General features: G+C 38.9%; 1 protein-coding gene across 2 annotated transcripts in view; it reads left to right on the top strand.

Annotated features, from left to right (window-relative positions):
* Window positions 1-22151, top strand: part of UBE2F (ubiquitin conjugating enzyme E2 F (putative)) — a 169108-nt gene that overhangs the window by 118662 nt on the left and 28295 nt on the right. For both annotated transcript variants that reach the window (XM_075180344.1, XM_075180345.1), the window contains exons 8-9: window positions 18325-18357; window positions 21528-21590. In XM_075180344.1, the coding sequence (XP_075036445.1) occupies window positions 18325-18357; window positions 21528-21590 (96 nt within the window). The remainder of the gene's footprint in view (window positions 1-18324; window positions 18358-21527; window positions 21591-22151) is intronic.

The following is a 22151-nucleotide window of genomic DNA, read 5'->3' on the forward strand; positions in this document are numbered from 1 at the left end:
TTACAAGCTTATTGTATGTTTTTTTGTAAAATATTCCTTTGAAACTTTTCAGAGTAATGGTGTGGCATAGATATAAAATGCATGTCAGGTTGTTATACATCCCAGTAGTAATCATCTCACCTTCTAAAAATATGTAAAACAGTATGTTCTAGATCATTGTGTTTGTGCCGTCTCTTTAAGGTTAATTGTGGAAGGGTTACCCCACAAAGTCAGAACAGCAAACAGAGCCCAACAGGCAGACCAGGCTGCAGCCTGGGACGCTGGGGCGGGCGCAGCAGCGCTGGTTAGTTGAAAAAAAAAAGTCTGTTTTTTTTTTTTTTCCCAATTCAAAACGCCCGGCCCGAAATTCCTACCTTATGCAGTCCGCCCGTGTGTATGGAGTCCACCTATGACTCCACTCCATACACAGGCTCAGCTCCAGTAAGCAGAAGACTGCAGGTGATGGCTAATCAGAAGCTGTCAGCTGCCGTCAGTGCGGGCGCAGTGCGCTGTTCAGTGTGGTCACGTGAGATGTTAACATCTTACGAGACTACACTAAGCAGACAGACCGCGCCCGCACTGAAACAACAGTCACAGCCGGACGCCGGAGAAGAACAGAAGAGAAGATCACATTTCTCGGCAGGTAAGTAAAAGTTAGAGTGAATGGCTGCCCAGGGGAGGGAGGGGGGGCATGCGTTTGCAGGCACAAATAATTACTTGGGGGCGGGGGGCACCACAGGCACAGCCGCACAAATAATTACTGGGGGGGGGGACAGCACGGGCACAGCCGCGCAGGTAATTACTGGGGGGGGGGGGGGGGGGGGGGCAGCACAGGCACATATAATTACTGAGGGGGCAGCACAGGCACATATAATTACTGAGGGGGCAGCACAGGCACAGCCGCACAAATAATTACTGGGCGGGGGCCCAGCTCGGGCTCAGACACAAATAATTACTGCGGGGTCCCAGCTCAGGCACAGGCACAAATAATTACTGGGAGGGGGCAGCTCAGGCTCAAGCACAAATAATTACTGGGCGGGGGCCCAGCTCGGGCTCAGACACAAATAATTACTGCGGGGTCCCAGCTCAGGCACAGGCACAAATAATTACTGGGAGGGGGCAGCTCAGGCTCAAGCACAAATAATTACTGGGGAGGGGCACAGCTCAGGCACAGGCACAAATAATTACTAGGGAGGGGGGGGGATGAATATTTTTCTCTATATGGGGGCCAGAGGTGAGATCATGACTCTGGGAGGGTGAATTAGCTGCAGGGGGCATAAAAATTATAAATTGGCTAAGGGCTGTGGGCTTAATTAACTGACTGTCAGGGGTTGGTAGATGTTAGTATATGATTATAAATAATTTTCATATCTTTTATTATCTATATATGCCTGTACTAAGGGGTTGTTTTATTTGGTCATAATGGAGTGTTGTTTGAATCATTCAGGGTTTGTTAACCGATGTGTTAGCCTGGGGCGGCTGGAACCCTTAATCAGGTCCTGGCAGCAAAGTATCCCAAACTCATGCAAGATATCGGACAGTGCATAGAGAATCACATTCACATCCCTACGATAGAAAGGTCTCGGAACACACAGTGCATCACAGCTTGCTGTGTAGTCACAGGCCAGTTATTTTGCCCGTGCTGAGCCCTGTCTATCAACAGAAGCACCTAGAAAGGGCACTTGACTACTAGAACTGGACCATGGAGCAATGGAAGTATGTAGCCTGAGGTCTGATGAATCATGTTTTCTTTTACTTTATGTGGACGGCCGGGTGCGTGTGTGTCATTTACCTGGGAAAGAGATGGCACCAGGATGCGCTGTGGGAAGAAGGCACGCCAATGGAGGCAGTGTGACTCTCTGGGCAATGTTCTGCTGGGAAATCTTGGGTCCTGGCATTCATGTGGATGTTACTTTGACATGTACCACCTACCTAAACATTGTTGCAGACAAAGTACACCCCTTTATGGCAGTGGTATTCCTTGATGCAAAGGCCTCTTTCAGCAGGATAATGTGCCCTGCCACACTGCAAAAATTGTTCAGGAATGTTCGGACGAACATGTCCAAGAGTTCAAGGTGTTGACTTGGCCTCCAAATTCTCCAGATCTCAACCTGATCAAGCATCTGTGGGATGTGCTGGAAAAATAAGTTCGAGCCATGGAGGTCCCACCTCACAACTTACAGGACACAAAGGATCTGCTGCTAACACCTTTGTGCCAGATAACACAGGACACCTTCAGAGGTCATGTGGAGTCCATACCGCAACGGGTCAAAGCTGTTTTGACGGCAGGAGCGGCACCTACATGGTATTAGTCAGGTGGTTTTAAATATGTGGCTGCTTGGTGTATATGTGTGTGTCATATTTCTTGAGCTCATTATAAATGAGTAACATTTCTCCATTGTCATTATAAATGACCCGTTGACCCAAAATGCAAATATTCTCAATATGAAGGAAAGATGTTTGCATGCACTGCATGTAACCTAAGAATTCCCAGTGCACTATTTTTTCCAATCTCCTCTGTAGCATCAAGGTAAACCAGACATTCTTTTTTTGCCCCCTTCAGAATGAGGCCTTATTCTGACAGTGACACATGGCAGCTGCCGAGAGAAACACTACACTGCAAGCTAGAACAGTTTGGAAACTATTTGCCAGCTTCTGAGGCCCCAATCCTTCCCAGTACATACACACTTGTTGGAGACGAGAAAAGCAAACTCTACTTTAACCTTTGTTAATCTCAATCTAAAGCTCTATAGTTGAAATCATTGCTTTGCATGTCCGTCTGGTAAATTATTTTCTGCCTATTCTTTCATCACCACATTTATCATTTTATCTTGTTCTCAACACAGTGTAAATGTAGACTTCAAATTCATCTGACGTTTAATAATTACTGTTGGGATCACCTCAAGTAATTTAAAAATGTGGATTCGTCTTTTATTCCTAGTGGAGCACCAACATATTATATATTTCATTGTTTCTTCAAGTTTAAAAATTCTCTCCCTCTATCATTGTTGAGTCTAGTTTGATTTGAGTATTAATACAGACTTCGCTCGTGTTATGTTGGGTCACATCCGGGCAAAGGCAGATCAGAGGCGATTTCTATCCTTGACATGGGTCCAATTTTTTTTTATAGTCCTTCATATGTTGGTTCATGCCACATTTGTCAGTTGCAAGCTGATAACATTTTAAATAGCTGACAACCCGAGCACATCTTATAATTTAAGGTACAGTAAATATTGCATCAGTGTCTCTAAACACATTTAAAGGGCCCATCTCTTTGTTATCACATATTACAGCCACAACAAATTCCTGGTTACGCATTGGTAACTGAAAAATATGAGATAAGGGAGATTTATAAGCATGAGGGAGATATTTATCACATATATATATATAGACATTTAAATCTGATAAAGCCAGTTTCCAAAGAGACGTCTGTGTGTTTTTCATTGCGTGCGAGATGATTTTTGATAAGGAGGTGACAGCACATTAGCGTACAAAACCTCCACTAACCGCTGCTGCATTTTATTCCATTGTCAATGTGCATGGTGTTAAAGTGAGATTATACATTATTTCATTTGATGATAATGTGGCTACACTTCTGAAACAACAAGAAGATTAATATATGTTTAAGGCAACAAATAAACCAATATGATAAAAGTTGTACTTCAGCAAGAGCTGAATAACCAGAGATTGTCTTCCCCAAGGTTAAACATACAGCAATAGATGCAAGAAGTGGGGGAATGAAAATTATAGCTACTGAAAAGCCATGCACATTTGTTATTGGACAAACTGAACTTAAACTTGCACAACTTTTTTTTCCTGATATGCAAGCACAACAGTTTATATCTTAGGATTTGTGGGGTTAACAAATTGGGTGTGTATCTGTGCATGTGAACCATGGTCGTCAAAAATCTACATTATGGTTGGATTTTGTTTTCCTTAAGCTTTTGTTTGATATCTGTTGGTAGGAAGAATTCTGTATGGTTTTTTTTTCTTCCTCCAAATTGGACAGCATTAAATTTTTCACTTGTCATCTACACACTGTGAAGGCAGTTATTTTATTGTTTGAGACAATATATCAGATAGCGAAACCTATTCGGTAACCAGGGAGAGTGACATTTTTGTCCAAACATGAATGAATTGGAAGTTTCAGCACCTTCATCTGGGGAGGAAAAATGTGCACTTCCATTTTCTCTCCTCTTGGGACGAAAAAATGAATTTTCAATTTTACCCATCTGTGGACACAAGCAATTTGCACAATATTTCTACTTGTTTTTAAAATGTGCAATTCTTAATGTAAATAATGCAGAAACAATAAAGTTTTGTATGCAAAGTTCTGGAACACAGGTATCACAGACTTGGCAACAAACACGAACTGTGCTATATTTTCATAGTAGGGCCTCAGTGATGTCCCTGGTTCTTAGCTGTATTATTAAATATCTGCTAATATTGTTTAGGGTGATTTAAGTATATCCTTAAGTATCAAAATAGTTGTTATCCCCAGGGCACACAAGTGATGTGCACACATCCTGGTTTGTCACTAGGTGCTGGAAACCACACTGATGGTTTTTACCTCCCAAAAGCCCTTCACCTAATGAAATATGTGTTGTCTCACTTGGTTCACTGTAACTATGCTCTGAACTAGAACTTCAAACACATCCTATCATCATCGTCAGCTATTTATATAGCGTCACTAATTTCTCAGCACTGTACAGAGATCTCACTCACATCTGTCCCTGTCCCATTGGAGCTTAGTCTAAATTCCCTAACACACCACCTATACAGACTAGGGTCAATTTTGATAGCAGCCAATTAACCTACAAGTATGTTTTTGTGCACATCTCCTATGTGCACGATACTTCCTCCTTTCTACTTTGTTTATATTTAAGCATGCCCATATGACTGTATGCTATGTGTATTTCATGCCCAAGCAATGGGAACACATTTGAGCATGTGGGATTTAGACTAGGGTCCTACTCTGAAGAGGTGAATATTGAATTTGACATATACTGTGCAATACTTTCTAATGCTACAGAAGCGACAACATTGTAGAGATTGTAGGTGTGGATTACAAAGGCTAATGACAGCTTGATGGAAATTTGGGTTTTGAGATATTAAAGCTGTAAGAGACTGCATTTTGATATGAAGGAAGTTGGGAGACAAAAGCTGAGCTTTGCAATGTGTAGAAGCAGATGAAGACGCGAATCCTACATCCGCTGTGAATAATCAAGGGCACAGAAAAAAACTATTCACGCACAAATCTCAATTGATCAACTGAAAAGGGAACAAAAGACACACATTCTTTACTTGCTTGCAAGAAAGGGAACGTTTTGCTTCTGGTACTTCAATACATCCTCCAGATCACCCAACAACGTGTCTTACCTGAGCAGTAATTTCACAGAGTTCCACAACAAAACTGCCGTGTAATGTGTGTAGAATAGTCCTACATTGGACACAGCAGTGCACATTTATATGTATGTTAAAAGCATATTTATAGATAGGTCATTTATATTGCTATAGAATAAGTTACCACAGAAGCTACTCATGGTGTTATTATAATGCAGAAAACTTTCTTACAAATAATGGAAGGAGATTTTGAAGCTTTTTCATTGAAAATATTCCTGTGCTTTTGTGGCTGAGCACAAAATAATTTTTTAAAATGCGGTGCTCAATGCATGTTGTGCAAGATTTAAACCCTCCCCTTTTTAGTTTAACTCTCCTCTTATATAATACTGTACCTTTAACTAGTATGTACAACAGTACCCTTTGACCAGCAACACAAAGTGCCTATTAAAGACCAGCAGCGTGATGCATCCTTTGATAGAGATACCTGACCAATCAATTTACTCTGCTTTTTTTTCTACATCTTTTTCGGTCAACCCATCAGTTTTGCACCACCCGTTCTCTTAACAACCGCATACTTCAACATGATCTCTAACATACTGTCAGCACTATGGAAACACTGTTGTGACTGAAACAGGAGACAGCCTACACTCCTATTAGATGTGTATTTAGCAAAACTTATTGGGATGATATAGAACAATAGACACATTCATTTTAAAAAATACATTTTAAAAAGTTACAACCTTAAAACATTTTTTGATGGCATTAATTTAAAATAAAAAAAAGTCTACTTTCTGTTAACAACACCCTGGCAGTAATAGAGCAGATATTATCATGGGGGAGACTATAGCCAGCTGGTGCTGTATATTCTTGCTGCCAGAAGAAACCAGTTTACTAGATTGGGCAAAGCAAAATCAAACCATTTAGCTTTTCAACAATGGGAGTTTGAAACACAAGGACATGTGCTACATCATATTGCACACTGGACCAGCTAGAATATAAAGGTAAAAGTACTGAGTGGGCTGTGTGTGTACAAATGTTGGTCAGAGGGTTGTTGTCTTTTGTTAGTTGTGTAGAGGGTGGTAATAGGGGAGATTAAGATGGTGGTTGAGGAATATCATAAGCTTGTCTAAAGAGGTGGGTTTTCAGAGAACACTTGAAGGTTTGGAGACTAGAGGAAAGTCTTACTGTGCGAGGGAGGGAATTCCACAAAGTGGGTTAACTTTTTTCGGGGTTATGTAACCGAGAATAGGAGGATGTGATGAGAGTGGAAGACGCAGATCTTGTGCAGAATGGAGGTGTCGAGTAGGGAGATATTTTGAGACAAGTGAGGAAATGTATGTTGGTGCAATTTTGTTGACAGCCTTGTATGTCAATAGAAGAATTTTATATTGGATTTGTTGAAATACAGGCAACCAATGTAGAGACTGACACAGTGGCTCAGCAGAGGAAGAACGGTTTGCAAGGAAAATCAATCTAGCCGCTGCGTGCATAATAGATTCTAGGGGTTCAAGTCTGACTTTGGGAAGAACAGTAAGGAGGGAATTGCAATAGTCGATGCTGGAGATGATGAGTGCATGAAATTAAGGTTTTTGCAATGTCTTGTGTGAGATGTGTGTGTATTCTGGGAATGTTCTTTAGATGTATGTAACATGATTTAGATATGGAGTTGATGTGGGAAATAAATGATAGTTGTGAGTCAGGGATAACATCTAGGCAGCGAGCTTGTGTGGTGGGATTTATGGTCATGTTATCAATAGAAATGTCAGGCAGGAACCTTCTGTTTTTGGGGGGAAATATTAATTCAGTTTTTGAAAGTTTGAGTTGGCGAGAAGACATCCAAGATGAAATGGCAGAAAGACCGTCAGTAATGCGAGACAACACAGATGGTGAAAGATCAGGAGAGGATAGATAGATTTGTGTATCATCCGCATAGAGATGATACTGAAATCCAAAGGAGCTTATTAGTTTTCCAAGAGAAGTGGTGTAGATAGAAAATGGCAGAGGACCTAGGACTGAGCCTTGCGGTACTCCAAATGATAAAGGAAGCGGAGCAGAGGTGGATCCAGAGAAATGAACACTGAAAGAGCGATAAGATACGATAAGAACCAGGATATGACAGTGCCTTCAAGACCTAGGGACTGTAGCGTTTGTATGAGGAGAGTGTGGTCAACAGTGTCAAATGCAGCAGAGAGATCCAGGAGAATTAGAAGAGAGTAATGGTTTTTTACTTTTTGCTGTGATCAAATCATTGACAACCTTGGTCAGCACAGTCTCTGTGGAGTGTTGAGAGCAAAAGCCTGACTGAAGAGGAACCAATAGGTTGTTTGCTGTAAGAAAGTGTGAGGCATGTGTAGGCAATTCTCTCGAGAAGCTTGAAGGGGCATGGAAGCTGAGAGATGGGGTGGTAATTTGCAAGAGAGTTTGGGTCAGAATTTTGTTTTTTTTAAAATGGGAGTAATCACTGCATGCTTGAAAAGTGATGGAAAAATACCAGTAGAAAGAGAGAGATTACAGATTTTAGTTAGAGGGGGAATGAGCACAGGAGACAGGGACCTACTAATTTTCGAGGGAATGGGATCAAGAGGACAGGAGGTAGAGTAGAAAGATGAGAACAGAGTAGAAACTTCCATCAAATGAAGAGTGTTAGAGGGTGCTACAAAGGAGTTGAGCTGATTGCTTGTCGAGGGAGATGATACCATTTCAAGTCTGATCTTTTCTATTTTGTCCTTGAAATAAGGAAGCAAGATCCTGGGCACTGATGGTAGTTGGAGGATTTGGGGCGGGAGGATTCAGAAGAGATTTAAATGTGTTAAAAAGGTGTTTGTAATTAGAACCCTGAGCATAGATGAGAGATTGGAAGTATATTTGTTTTGCAGTGTCCAGGTCATTTATATAGGAGTGGTAGATACCAGTATATGTGATGCAATCATTAGAGGTGCAAGATTTACGCCAGTGACGTTCTGCTTTACGGGAGTTTTTGTAGAGTTCGTGTTACTTTAGTGTGCCACAGTTGGCAACGAAGTCTATGCGGAGTATGTAGTGTCGCTGGAGCCACATGATCAAGGGCAGTTGCTAGGGTTTGGTGAAAATGGGGTACTGCCCGATCATGGGAGGAGAATGTAGAAATTGGGGAGAGCAGATGTTTGAGAGAGGTGGAAAACTGTTGAAGATCAATAGAGTTGATATTCCTGTGGTTGTGAGGAGGCTTGGAAGAGTTTGACACTAGGGAGGGTAAAGAACTGGGGGTGAGCGAATATCTAATAAGGTGATGATCCGAGAGGGGGAAAGGAGTGTTAAGGAAATCAGAAACTGAGCATAGTCTAGAGAAAACAAGATCAAGATAGTGGCCATCCTGATGAGTAGCAGATTCAATCCACTGGCAGAGGTCAAGTGTGGAGGTTAGAAATCTCCTAACAGAGTCCAAATCTCTGTTAAGAAAACATGTATACTAGAATTGTTATGCTTCTATAGAGGATTATGCAAGTTGTACGAAATAACAAAGGTCTGAATCGCAGGATATCGAAGTTATTAAAAAGTCATTGCTAGTATAAGATGTGCCTTATGTGCATAGTTATAGAGTTAGGTCAAGTCATTAAGGGGCTAAATTATTGCAAAAGCATATTGGCATTTACCTGTCAACCTTTTTTTCCCCAAATGTTATCATGTGTTTAAGATGCAGTAGTTAGGAGAATAAAGAAGGAAATTTCTAAATATTTTGGCATTTTGATTTTAATACACTGTAGTAAGACTTGGTTCCTGCATTTTCTAGCCAAACAGGATTGAATGTCTTTTGAGATCATTGGGGCAGAGGGGATCTGTAAGCCTTAGCTACACTGACATCTTGGATCTCTTCCACATAGATCCCCACAGGCTCTTTTCGTCCATTCAGATATGTCTCTGTCTCACACACTCGCCTCAAACATATTTCTGCTGCCCAAACACTTGACTTTGAGCCTACTAAACACAATTGTTTCGCTACATTTTTCCACTGGGGTAGAGAAGTGGCTCCTGCAGGGTTTTGTTCAGTGAAATGAATAGAACGATTCTGAACAGAAAGCTAAGCATAGAAGCAAATCGAGATTAAAATAAATTACGTTTTCGGAGATTGAACAGGGGGAACTTTCATGCTTTTTCTAAGTGAAAACATTAAACTGCAAACACTGCATCATTGCTGGATGGAGCGTCAAATATATTTGCCAAATTTTTAATCACATTTCCTACTTGGCTTAGGGTGCATCATTGAACTTCATGTGTGGCCATACATGATCATAATGGTTGTTGGATTCTCATTTTACTCTTTAGTACATTTAAAGGGACTGTATTTTTAGAATAATTAAAATCATTGTTCTATTTGGTTCTGATTATTGCACGTACCTGTTTTCAGAACCATAGAAATCTTGTGTGTATATCAAGTATATCACCTGCTGTACGTCTCCTTCCCTTCTCAAGAAACCCTGTTTTGTTCTCTTTCAGGCTTGTCATTTATGTGACTTTGTGACTCTCCACAGAACCAACTATAAAATCGCATACAATTCTCTCCTTCCTAATCCTGCTTGTCTAGTATGTTTAGGAAGGAGAGAGCTTGGTTGTGAATGGTGGAGGGATGCCCTTTGATTTGGGGGGGGGGGGGTGGTGATGTATTGTGCTCTAGCACAGCTTGTTCTGTGAGCAGACATTGTAATGAGAATCTGCCAACATTAATGAGTAGCAATTTGGGACAAAATAGGCAATGCGTCCAATCTACCCAGATACACTTCAACCACGTTGCTTTCTGGCATGCCATGCCCCTAGACGATTTGAACTGTATGCAGTTATCATAATGGTGCAGAGTCAGAGCCTGGTAGACAGCTCTGACATACTGCTTATTAATGAAGTCACCGGTAGGCAAGCACTGAAAGAGGAAGTCAGCAGGGAGTCCTGAAAATGCTGGAAGAAACTGTCATATACGTGGTAAATACACAACTTTCCATGGCGTAGAAGATCCACATTAAAATGCAGTCATTTGGCTCGCACATTACAATATCTGATTTTCATGTCTTTATGATGCATCCCCTTTCTGACGCAAAATATGTAAATAATTGTTCTTTTCCATTGTGTACCTTGATGCAATCCATACATAATTTGATTTTAGGCTCCTCTTAAAGGTTATCAAATAGATTGCAATCCATTCATTTAATCCAGCTTTTAAAGCAATGGTAAAAAAAAATCACATTTAATCAAATGTAAATAGTCTTTATGGAAAATTTTAATCCAAAAGTGATTATATCAAAGAAAATTAAGGTTTATGATCAATATCCAATAATCCAGCAACTCTCCGAAATTGTGCATGCACTGGAACTGTCTTTCTGCTCTCATATTAAAATTGTAAAGCAATCACTTGTTTTTTGTCAATCAGTGCAACTAAAATCATGCTAAAAATGCTGTAATTGTAATGTGTGTGTGTGTGTGTGTCTGGATTTAGGAAGTCCATCCAGACAATTTTATTTTTAATTTGAACAGCCCCTTTCCCCAACTAGCAAATTGTAGGACTGGGGCAGTTATATGCTGGTTGCTGAAACTGTCAACGGACACCATCGTCGGGTTGAATCCTTTTTACTAAAAAGTATGCCAAATACCAAACCTTATTTGCATATTAAATATAAGCTTGACGGATCAAAATGATAAAATCCTATCACTAGCTCCTGGTAGTGGCCCACACTTAGATTACAGCCCCAAATTTTGGTGAATGCCTTCCTCACCTTTCTTTTTAAAATCATGCATATGGAGTCACATATTTTACCAGGTGAAAACTCGAATAGCAATGGATCTACACTTCCTTTTAATTTTATAATCTCTGCTAGGCAAAATACAGCAAGTTCTAATTGGAAAAAATAACATGGAACCAAGAAATCAGTGGCTCAGTTATTTGGCCTCATCCAGTACCAAGTCCTGAATCTTGTGCATGCTTTGTACGCTGCTTCATTCATTGTTTTTATTGTACTGACATCTGTCAAGCCACCATACTGCTTTGCTTTTTATTTTCAGTAAGCAACAAACTAAGAAATAAACATCTTATTCGTTGGAACAGTAAATGTCAAGTGATCCTTTCCATATAATACATTCCATAATATATTGGAAAACTGACGTATATATTTTACAGTATAAATATTTCATAAGGCTTTGATAAATTCTTTAGAAAGATTAAAAGCAATTGTTGAAGGCCAGCTACAAGATTGATTTTTCTTTGATGTTTATGGACAAGTTTAGGGGATGTTTTTGTTATGGCTGCAAGTTTTATTGATATTTGACAGCGGGATTATTTCAAACATGGCTGTTTGCAAGCCTGGAAGTTTGCATTGTTCTCCCTTATGTCATGTACCAGTAAAATGCAGCACTCCCTTATCTCTTCAGACACCTGTGTATGTGTAATACAATCATTGCATATAGCACAGAGGAATGACATAATCCTTGTGACTGTTGTCTGAACATAGTCAACCTATTAACAAGAAAAGCTGGTTATGACAGCTTGGGTGATTCTACAAGCTCACCACACCTTTGTTTGGGCATATAATACACAGTAATGACAATTTACGATTAACATAGACTTCTTGTACTATGTATGTTTTCTCGAGGTACATACCTACCCGACCACTCCGCTCCACCTCAGACCTCTGTCTCAATTCACTTCTCATTGCCTCCTCCCATGCTCTCCTCCAAGCCTTGTGCCGTACTGCCTCTTCTTCCACTTTAGTTCCCTTCACCTCCACTGCTACCCTGAAACCCACCCCCCCACACACACGCCAACCCCGTAAAACAAAACCCTGTTTGCCAGTCCTACTGTGTTGCTAGAGAACCTGTGAAATGCATATTTATGTTTAGGACGGTTTTCATTTATATTTCTGTTTTTCTGCTATAGTGATTTAGTGAGAACATTCATTCAAAGTTGCAGGTCCGTCTATCTTTTCTGATACATTGTTACAAAAACCTTTCCTAGAGCATTGTCATTGTTATTCTGAAACAGTGGAAGGATGACATTTAATGTTGCATTAACTTTGTCTATTAACACAGTAGGAAATAATATACTAATAAATATGTACACATCAGTTTTTCTGTAAAATATAATATATGTAAAATAGCAATATCCCCTCAGTGGTAAGATGACCGCTTATGTGTTCTCATACCCCCCCCCCCCCCCCTTGAAAAACCCAAACTGTATCCATTCCATATGGAGACATTACAAAGTAATGCATCTTCTTACTTTCAACACCAAGGAGTAAATTTATCAAGTTGCGAGTTTCTGGCGGGTTTGAGAAGTGGAGGTCAATCCGATTCTAGCTGTCAATTTGTAGAATGTACTAAATAATTGACTAGAATTTAGTTGCTTTAGGCAACATCTCCACTTTTCAAACCCGATGGAAACTCGCAGCTTGATAAATTTACTCCCAAGTCTTCAGTAAGTAACTAGCAACAAATTAATTACAAAGTTTGACCATTTTCCCAGACTCTTATGCAAAGTAACAACATGAATCGTGACGTTGGACAACCATTTTAATTCCTATCATTATTTGGAAACTTCATAACCATTTTTCAGTGTCTTAGGTTTGTTAATCTACTGCTTAAGCACAGTCTAGTAATTGAGGCCATTACCTAACTCCAGTGGTAAGCTGTTTCAACACCAAGTTCGGAAATTGATGATCCTTTAAAAGCTCAAAATTAGATAAACCAGGATGACCTGCAAAGTCTGATCACACACATTTTACTTCATTTCACCTGACCGTATCAGTCATAAATGAATTATTCCACAGAATTCTCTTATGTTTGGAATTATGTTAAAGCTTTGATTTGTCTGCTAGGGGATTTATTTTCAATTTTAAACATGTCATCTGAATAGTAGGTACTGTATGAATTGTGCCATAGTCTATGAAGAGTCTATTAAGCCAGACTTTTTGTCTTTAACATAACTGAAGAGCACTGCAGGGAACCTTGAAGTCAAAAATGGCTGTTAACAGAGGAAAATTGTTTGCAGTGAGACACAATGTCAAAACGTAAGTGGTTGTCAATTGGACCTCACTCTATAGCACTCGGGTATACTTCCATTTACTGTGATCTCTTATATTGCTTTAAATAACAGGTTTTTGGATTTCCGGAACATCATTTGGGCCAGAGGCTTTCAAATAATAGGAGGACAGTGTATGGATTGTACATACCATGATGACTGCTAAGGTTCACTGAGCCGACCATCCTTTTATTTCACTATTGTAGGATCCTTCAGGCAAGAAACTCTCTACTTGCCTGAAATTGCTTAGCTCATTCCACTCTATTCTTATCCAAACTTTCATAGCCCAAATAAAAACATTGGTAAAAAAATAATAATTTGAGAATACAACACTTTACAGCAATTGCCAAGTTCTATTTTGAAATCTGCATCTCCTTTAAATTTACTGTACTGTGTGTTATTTATTTTATAGAAATGTCAGGCTTCTTACAGAGTCTTTTCTCTTGCTTTCTAAAAAGTATTGATTTGTCATGTCTTTTTTCAGATTAGGGATCCTGATGGCAAAACTTACTCTCTTACCTTTTCTATAAACAACTTTTCACAAGCTGTTGCAGATTGTCACCAACTCGCTGAAAATCCTTGAGCCAAGCCTGTAATTATTGGAAGAATAGTGAATTCATGATATTTATATTCTGCCGTAAGCAAGGAGAGGCTTTTGTTGAAATAATATTTCTGAGACTACAGTTATACCCTTCCTTTCTTTAGATCTGAAAGGATAATGGAGCAGAAGAAAATATGTCACTTGTTTGAAGCTGTTGAAAGAATAGGCACGCTCACACACACTAAAACAATAAGTAATGATGCTAGCTGTGGCACAAATTGCCCCGAAGGGGAATAATTGAAGTTTTTGCAGTCTAATCAGACTTTATTTCTGCTCGTTCACCATTGATTTCACAGTGCCTAAAATCATACAACAAGGTTTAGTCCTATTCAGCACTGAGGAGAGTTCTCAGACAGATTTTTCGGTACAATGCTATGCTAGTTTTGAGTTTTCTGGAGGTGCTATGGATTTTAAAAGAACCAGAGCAGTTCATAGCAGTCTATTCATGCTTTTTGATAACCATCCAAAGCTAATAGTCATGCCTTGCCTACACAAATGTGAAAGAAAATGTCATGAATTTGTTTCTGTAGAGAAAGTAAAGGGAGCATGAAGTTCTAAATTATTTGTAAGTTCCCTTAAGAACTGTAAATACCTAGGGAGTTTGTCATTCCCTGGCTAATGTATATATGCATGAGAAATACTGTGTTTTGATTTAAATGACCTCTATTTATCTCTTATTGGGAGAGTTGCATTTCTAAATAGATTTTTAAAGCAGCATTTTCACACAGATTTTTTTTTTCTTTAAATAGTAAGTTAAGAACCTTTTGAACATTTTTCTTAGTTTTCTTACTACAAATCATTATCTTTACAAAATCTCTCTGGAAGTTGCAAAATATAACTGCCAGTTACTAGAGCATGATCTCTCAGCATGCCATGTGAAGGCAGAATGTGGAGGATTTTACATTACACAGCACTCAGAGTGGCGTTCCAAAGAGCCTCTGCTCACTAAATTATGTGACCAAGTGTGGTAGACGATGGCGCAAACCAAGGACAAATTGAAAATACCAACATTCTTCTTATAGCCTGCCACAGTGGTTTATCTAAAGATAAAATACACCATTTTTTTCCTGCTGCTTTAAGGTATATAATGTAGTGATATACATGGTGGCACAAATATTAGCGTTGCTGCCTCACAAACTCTTTGCATTCTGACCCAGCTAACTATCTGCAGGAAATTTGTATTTCTTCTAGTTTTCCCTTGGATTGCCTCTAGGTACGTTTGTTTCTGACTAAATTGGCTTCTGTGTGTGTGTGTATCTGCACATGTTTGTGTGTGTGTGTGCGCGCATATTAGTGGTAGGGAACTTAGATTGCAAGTTCCATTGGGACATTGACTGATGTGCCAGAATAAAAATGTACCCCCGTTTGTACAGCTATATATATATATATATTATAGAGAGAGAGAGAGAGGGCTCACTTGCTTTTAAGAGTTATTCTACATTGGATTAATGGGTTCAATCTACTCCTTTAATAACCTTGTGGTCCTTTTCCACATGTTCTCAGAAACACAGAGGTGATAAACTACCATTTATAAAGATGGTTGGGCTTGAGACAAATACTTGTAAGGATTGGTAATTAACACTTATTCCCTAAGTATGCCACTTATATAATCTAAATATCCAGCACACCGCAGATTACTAAATTACATTAATCCTTTTTACAGTAGTATTGTATAACATCAATTTACCATATGGAGAGATCTCAGCAGCATTCCTGAGATTTGACTGTCGGGATTTGTGGAGCACTATTTGGTCTTTGCAATTAAGTTTACAACTGCATCATGCTTTTTAGTATGGATGTTTGATTTGGTCTCTTTGCACATTTCACTTGTGAAGTATTTTCATACGATCAAATCTGAAAAGTGTTTTTATGATAAAGCAATAAGAAAAAATTCTATCGCATTATTTCATGTGATTTTATATCACACTAGCATGACTTTCTGGTTTCAGGCTTAAGAAACCCGCCCCATTGTGTATGATATATTTATTTCCTACACAGGTTGTCATTACTAATCAAATTGTATAAGGTCCCTTTTTTTGGGTAGTGGTTCTATTTATTCCATTGTGAGTGTTCCGACAATCAATGTATACTGGGGGGTGGGTGTTGCTACTGCCATAAGTGATTGATACAAATATAAGAAAGCATATTGTGCCACTAAAACACAATAAAATGCACAGTGTGGAAGTTCATAGTGTTTACCATAATACCATAGAAAACCAATAACGACACGGACACCAGAATAACATTGGAATTAAAATATATTTATTAAATGGCTAATATTAAAGTAAAGGGGCTGAAAGGCGGACGAGAGCAGGGCAGTCAGCAAATACAAAACCAATAACGGTGGAAAGGTCAGACCATTGAACCACCAACCCAGGATCATACCTTATCTATTGGCCGTTGCGAAATATATGTCCAACGGCAAGACTACACCCCTCTTTTAACCGCCAGCAAGATATTCAACATACTGGCCCAGAGTCCCATTTACTGGACCCAACACACGTGATGACAACACAATCCGAAGGGGGAGTAGTGACCTATGACAATATAACCCAAGCACCATATGCAAACTTACCGACTGCACTGCTCTCCCACCTAAACGACAACATATAACCATGCAAAAAACTGCCGGGTGGGAGGGAGGAATCCGGAAGCAGAGAGGGGAAAATGGTGGAGAACTTCACCTATATAAAACTAAGCCACCCCCCTCCTCTGTCTTATTGGTTCACGTATAGAAGAAGCCCATAGGCTAAACACCTAATCACTCACCCACGTGATTTTAACTGGGTTCAGGCTGAAGGCCACACTTCTCTTACTGTGGTTCATTTTATCAATACCTCTCATTCACCTTGTGACCTTTTTCCTCCCATTTAATTATTTTACAGGATCTAATAGTTAAGCCATGAAATGTTAGTGTTAACCGTCCACATGTCAAGAGATGTGGCTTCTGGCCAGTCATTCTTGTTACCAACATAGGGCATTTGACGTTTCTGCATTTTTGTTTGCCAGGTGCTTTGTCTTATATTAAACCCATTCATAAAAGGATTTCTATACTTCCAGTATGAAAAAGCAATGTTTAACATTTCCTAACATATATGTAACAATGCCCATGCCAAGACAGAACATAGTAACATGATTTCATTTTATCCAATCTAATATTTTCTTCTGTGTATTAAAGCACACACATTGGAAACAATTGTTTTCAGGACTGAACCAATATTCATGAGAGTTTTGTCTATTGACTAGGAACTGGTGACATTACTGAGTCATGAGGTACTCTGACACATGTCTCTAGTTGTTACTCATATATTTATAGAAAAGACACACAAGCATACACTTGCAGGCATATACTTGAGTATACTTTTACGCACTTTTGAAAAAAATCTTCTCAATAATACAGGCAAAACTAGGCATAAAATCATGTGCTTTATGTGTCTTGTACTTCCTGCTAGAATGCCTAAAGCTAGCTACACACAAGCCGTATATGCCATTAGGCCCAAGTGCCAGGATCACTGCATCATCAAGATCTGTTCATTCTGTTATTTGGCTCTTTGTGCGGTCAGAAGAAGCAAGCCAGTGGTGGGCATCTTCTAATGACATTTACCAACGTGCCAGATAATAAGCCTCTTTTTTGAGCCATAGACGTGGTAATTTCGGGCCAATTTGTGTTAGGCATGCTCCTGATATAACAGGATTTTTATACTTTAATTATCATCATGGATATTTGTATATGCCCAGAAGACGGCTAACTTCACATAGAGATGTATAACATTTCTTCTACAGATACCACGTTGATGAAATGCTCCGTAAATATTTTGTTATATATTGTCCATTCAGATATCTGTTTGTTTTGTGTTGGTGACAGGTCTACTTAAGTAATAAATAAGAGGAAGATATAGCACTACTCTAGCTGTGATGGTTTCATTGTTGCTGTGTGGTTTTCAAAGCATCTCTTATTTACTTTGCTGGTTGACACATTTTGCCTGCTTCGGCTACCTCATTCTGTCACTTTATCCAAAAGCCCTGTCTGTTGTTGCTTTTCCTCCACTCTCAGGTGCCCTTGTGATCATGAGCAATTTCATCTCTGTGATGCTACTGTAAAATCCGATAATAATCTTATTCCCCTGAAGCCTTCCTTTACAGTCTTTAATTTATATTTCATTTAAATCTAGCTTTTTCCTGAAGCCCAAGAGTTTCTAGCACATGTTGTTCTCCACCAATGCCTCACTCATTTCTCTGTCCTGGGGCCCTGCTCCTGATAAGCAAACCATGTTAACAGCAATAAGTGACTGAACCATATTTTATTGACCGTTTTCTCATGTTTAATTTTTCTCTTGTTTTCTCTCTCTCTCGCTTTTATTTGCAGGATGTTGTATGGGGATTGAACTCCTTGTTTACAGTAAGTACTGATAAAAAATGATAAATGTGGCACTGTTTTAATTTCTGTACTGATAAGGGAGAGCAGAATCTGCTGTTTGCCTGCACATATCCTAATGGATCTGCTGATAATGCATTTGACCAAAGAGGAAAGTTATTGAAAGTGCACTACACAAACAATAAGAGCTGGCTCCCTGATTTAAAGGGACATTAACACCCAGAACAACATTTCATATGTCCTGTTTTATGTGTCAGTTATTTGATTATTTTTTTTTTGTTTTTACCATTACCCTTGTATATGTCTAACACTATAGTTAAAGGAACAATAAGAGGTGGAACTATTTATTGACAAGAAATTATAACGCTATCCAAAAATGGGGTCAAATGGCAAACATTTGTAGAAAACATCTGTTCCTCTTAAGAACTCCTGTAATAGAAGATTATTCAGATTATTCTCTGGGAGACAGGTGAACTATAATAGGAGCTGGTGTTTGGGTTTGAGCTTGGGACCTTGAATTTGACCAAAACAAATAAACCGATCCACTACAGGCTTATTTATCTGTTTATTTATTCCTGCTGCACTGTAATTTACTATATATGATAGCACATCGTAGAACAAGGTCCCATGATAATCTGCTACTGTATATGACATATTGCAGAGTAACAAGCAGGGGGAACTTCAAGGAAATGCTAGGCTGCATAACAATCAAAACATTGTGCTGAGTCGCATGCAGTTTCGGTACGCTGTTCAATCAGTAATGGTGCCGCCAGCTCAATAATTAGAAATAATAAATTGCCATTATGATGGGTAATTATTAAACACATATGGAAAACCATTTTCTTTGGGAATCAAGTCAGATGGTATTTTTTTACATTGAGTAGAATGTGCAGGGATGAGACTTACTATCTGAAATTCTACAGTCCTAAGGTTTTCCATGTGGGAGGTTTTTCCATAATTTCGAGCACCTTGCTGTATAGCAAGTCCAAATTGGCCCCTGTTTTCCCCTCTCTGTCCATAACATATCTCTACTTATTGTTTAGTAGCGCTCTTTAAAATGAATAGAACAATTCTAGGTGATCAAATAAAACAGCTGTTATCTGTATTTCAGAAATTTCTGGATAAGAGATCTCACTTGTATATGTTATTTAATAATGAATACAGTTCCATATTGACACTGTACACACCCTGACACGATATGCCTTTTAGTATTTTCAAAACTTGCACACATTGTGGTTTCAGCCCACATTTAATATACATTTTGTTCACCAGGCTGCCCTGACAGCCGGTGCACACAGAGCATGATAAGGGTATATTGATGCACGTTGCGTTTAAAGCTCCACTGCCTTCTACAAAAAATGTTAATGTGCCTCAGCTAGCTGTAGCCTCAGCGTCTTCTATATACAACTGTTTTTCCCAAATCTCTGCAGGTTCTGTAATATAGTCCAGAGGTGGTGAGAGTGGTTGGACCAATCACAAGCCACAATCTGTTGATTGCAGCTTGTGATTGGTCATCCCGCTGACAGCCCCTGATATTCGTCCTGGGCTGTAAAAGAAATAGCGGAGCTTTTGTAAAGAGCACTGCATTCTGCCAGGGTGTTAGTAAACCCTTTTTTACCTGTGGTTGTGCAGATTTAAACCCTGTCATGCTTTTCATCCATCAGTCACACAAACTTTCTTTTGCTATCATAGGGATTGTAATCGTTGAATGCACATTGTTAAAGCCTGTTTAACGTACTTTAACTCGGTCACTAATATAATGTAAGCAAATGGACAAAGGACTCGCTATAGATTTGACGTTGCCTGCAGCGTTTCCATGTGTTCGTTATAAAGTAATTGAGTTCTATGAGAACACTCATTAAGTACATAGTACACTGTCCTGAACAGAAGCTTTGAGAACAGACTTGGATGCTGTTTTATAAGTGAGGACAAAGTACAAATGTTTTTTTGCTATTCACAGGCTTTGCTTTTTGCACACGTGTTTACGTGCAATATCCATCATTGGGCAGGCATTTGAATAAAAGTGTGAAATTGGAGGCAGTTGTATAATTAGAGCGTGATTAGCACTATTAATGAAAAGTGGGCCTGACAACCCATCCAATGGCAAGGATGAAGTATTATTACCTAGGAATCACAGACTTTGTAAATTAAAAAATGTTGGTCTTGGAACTTAAATAACAAGCAATCTACCCATATGTTGTCTGATTTTTACTAAAGAGCATTGTTTCTGATGCTGGCGATTGGTATCCAGTTTTGTAATGCTTATGAGTTATTGTGATGTCTAAGAATAGGTCTCTCTAACTTATGATAAATTTATTTATGGATTTAAGAAATGTACTGGTTTAGTTTATTATCTCCCAATGTCCCAGTATTCTTAGAATAGTACCGATGGTTGGCTTTGAAAAATCATTGGAAACCTATTTTGATGGAATGCTGACTCCTTATGGCCATTGTTTAGATGCCTTAATGAATTTGGAGTGGCTGTTAAAAGTAAACAGGATGTAATTTGACTGTGTAGGATTTACTGGTGCTGAGAACCAATTGCCTGACATATTAGACAAGTGTCTCAGCTGAGGCTGGATTCTGTAGCTGTGGGGTCGTTTTTATGAACAGAGTTTTGGCTAATGACTGTGTAATGTGCACATATTTGCTGTAAACCACTCCCATTCTTTTTTTTTTTTTAGTAAAAGTTTAGGAAATTACAGCAAATATCTGGTTGCTCTGGGTTACATCACAATTTGTGCGCGTAGCACCATTTTATTAAATATGTTTATATGTTTTCCTATTTAAACATGGAACTTCTACATTTTAAATATATCCCTGAACAGTATAACCAAACTTGCAATGCATGTATGTTAAATGAAATCTCTTTTATTGTTTGAAATGTATAATTGAATCCCATATGTCCTTATTTCTCTGTAAGACAACTGTACACCGGTATGTTTATCAGATGTGCAAAGATATTGTTCCCCTGAGCACTGTCTTGTTATATAAGTTCATGACAGAAAGAAGAGGTAATGGGTAACTGACAGGTTCATAGAAAGCACCATTTGTAATGCAAAATTCGACCTTTTATTGGAAGGTTAGCTGCTGCTTTTGCTTAAACTGGAATCAACGTGTTCTTGGACTAGTTATGTACAATCATGTTGTGTGAAATATCTTCTCTTTTGTGATAGCTTTCTTTGTTCCTGTAGGATCTGTTAAATTTTGATGATCCTTTGAACATTGAAGCAGCAGAACACCATTTGAGAGATAAGGTAAGTCGCCAAGCTCCAGTGCACATTTCTGTTCCTGTACATTCTCCTTGTTTAAATTAATCCAATCTTTGGTTTTATTGTATTCTTTTATTTGATATGTTACCTAATATCAAAGACCTCATATGACATTACTGGTGGAATGGATGGATATGTGGCTGCTGCTGTAAGGAATGCAGTACCTGTGGAAGTGGAATTACCTTGTCTTTATAACTGGTTTCCTGCAGGAGAGATGATGAGCGGACACATTTCCTATCCATTACCCAAAATATACTGGGGCAAGGCGTCCCAAGCTGGATATATTTAAAGAGTTTAAAGAGCAAGTAAAGCATCTATTTTACATTAATATTTAGCAATTACTGTGTATAACTAAGCTTGTTTGACTGTAGGGAAGGTGTTCTTTCTTTGAAAGCTTCATTTGGTTTATGTAAACATAGGGATGATGTGCTTTACCAAAAAGCATTAATTTGGTTACATCTGTCCACAGGGCATTATCCTTTGAAATGATTTGACTGGTTCACATATGTTTGACAACTCTGTTTTTAGGCTTTCTTATGTCTGCCA

This window comes from Mixophyes fleayi, chromosome 7 (genome assembly GCF_038048845.1).
Source record: "Mixophyes fleayi isolate aMixFle1 chromosome 7, aMixFle1.hap1, whole genome shotgun sequence".
NCBI lineage: Eukaryota > Metazoa > Chordata > Amphibia > Anura > Limnodynastidae > Mixophyes > Mixophyes fleayi.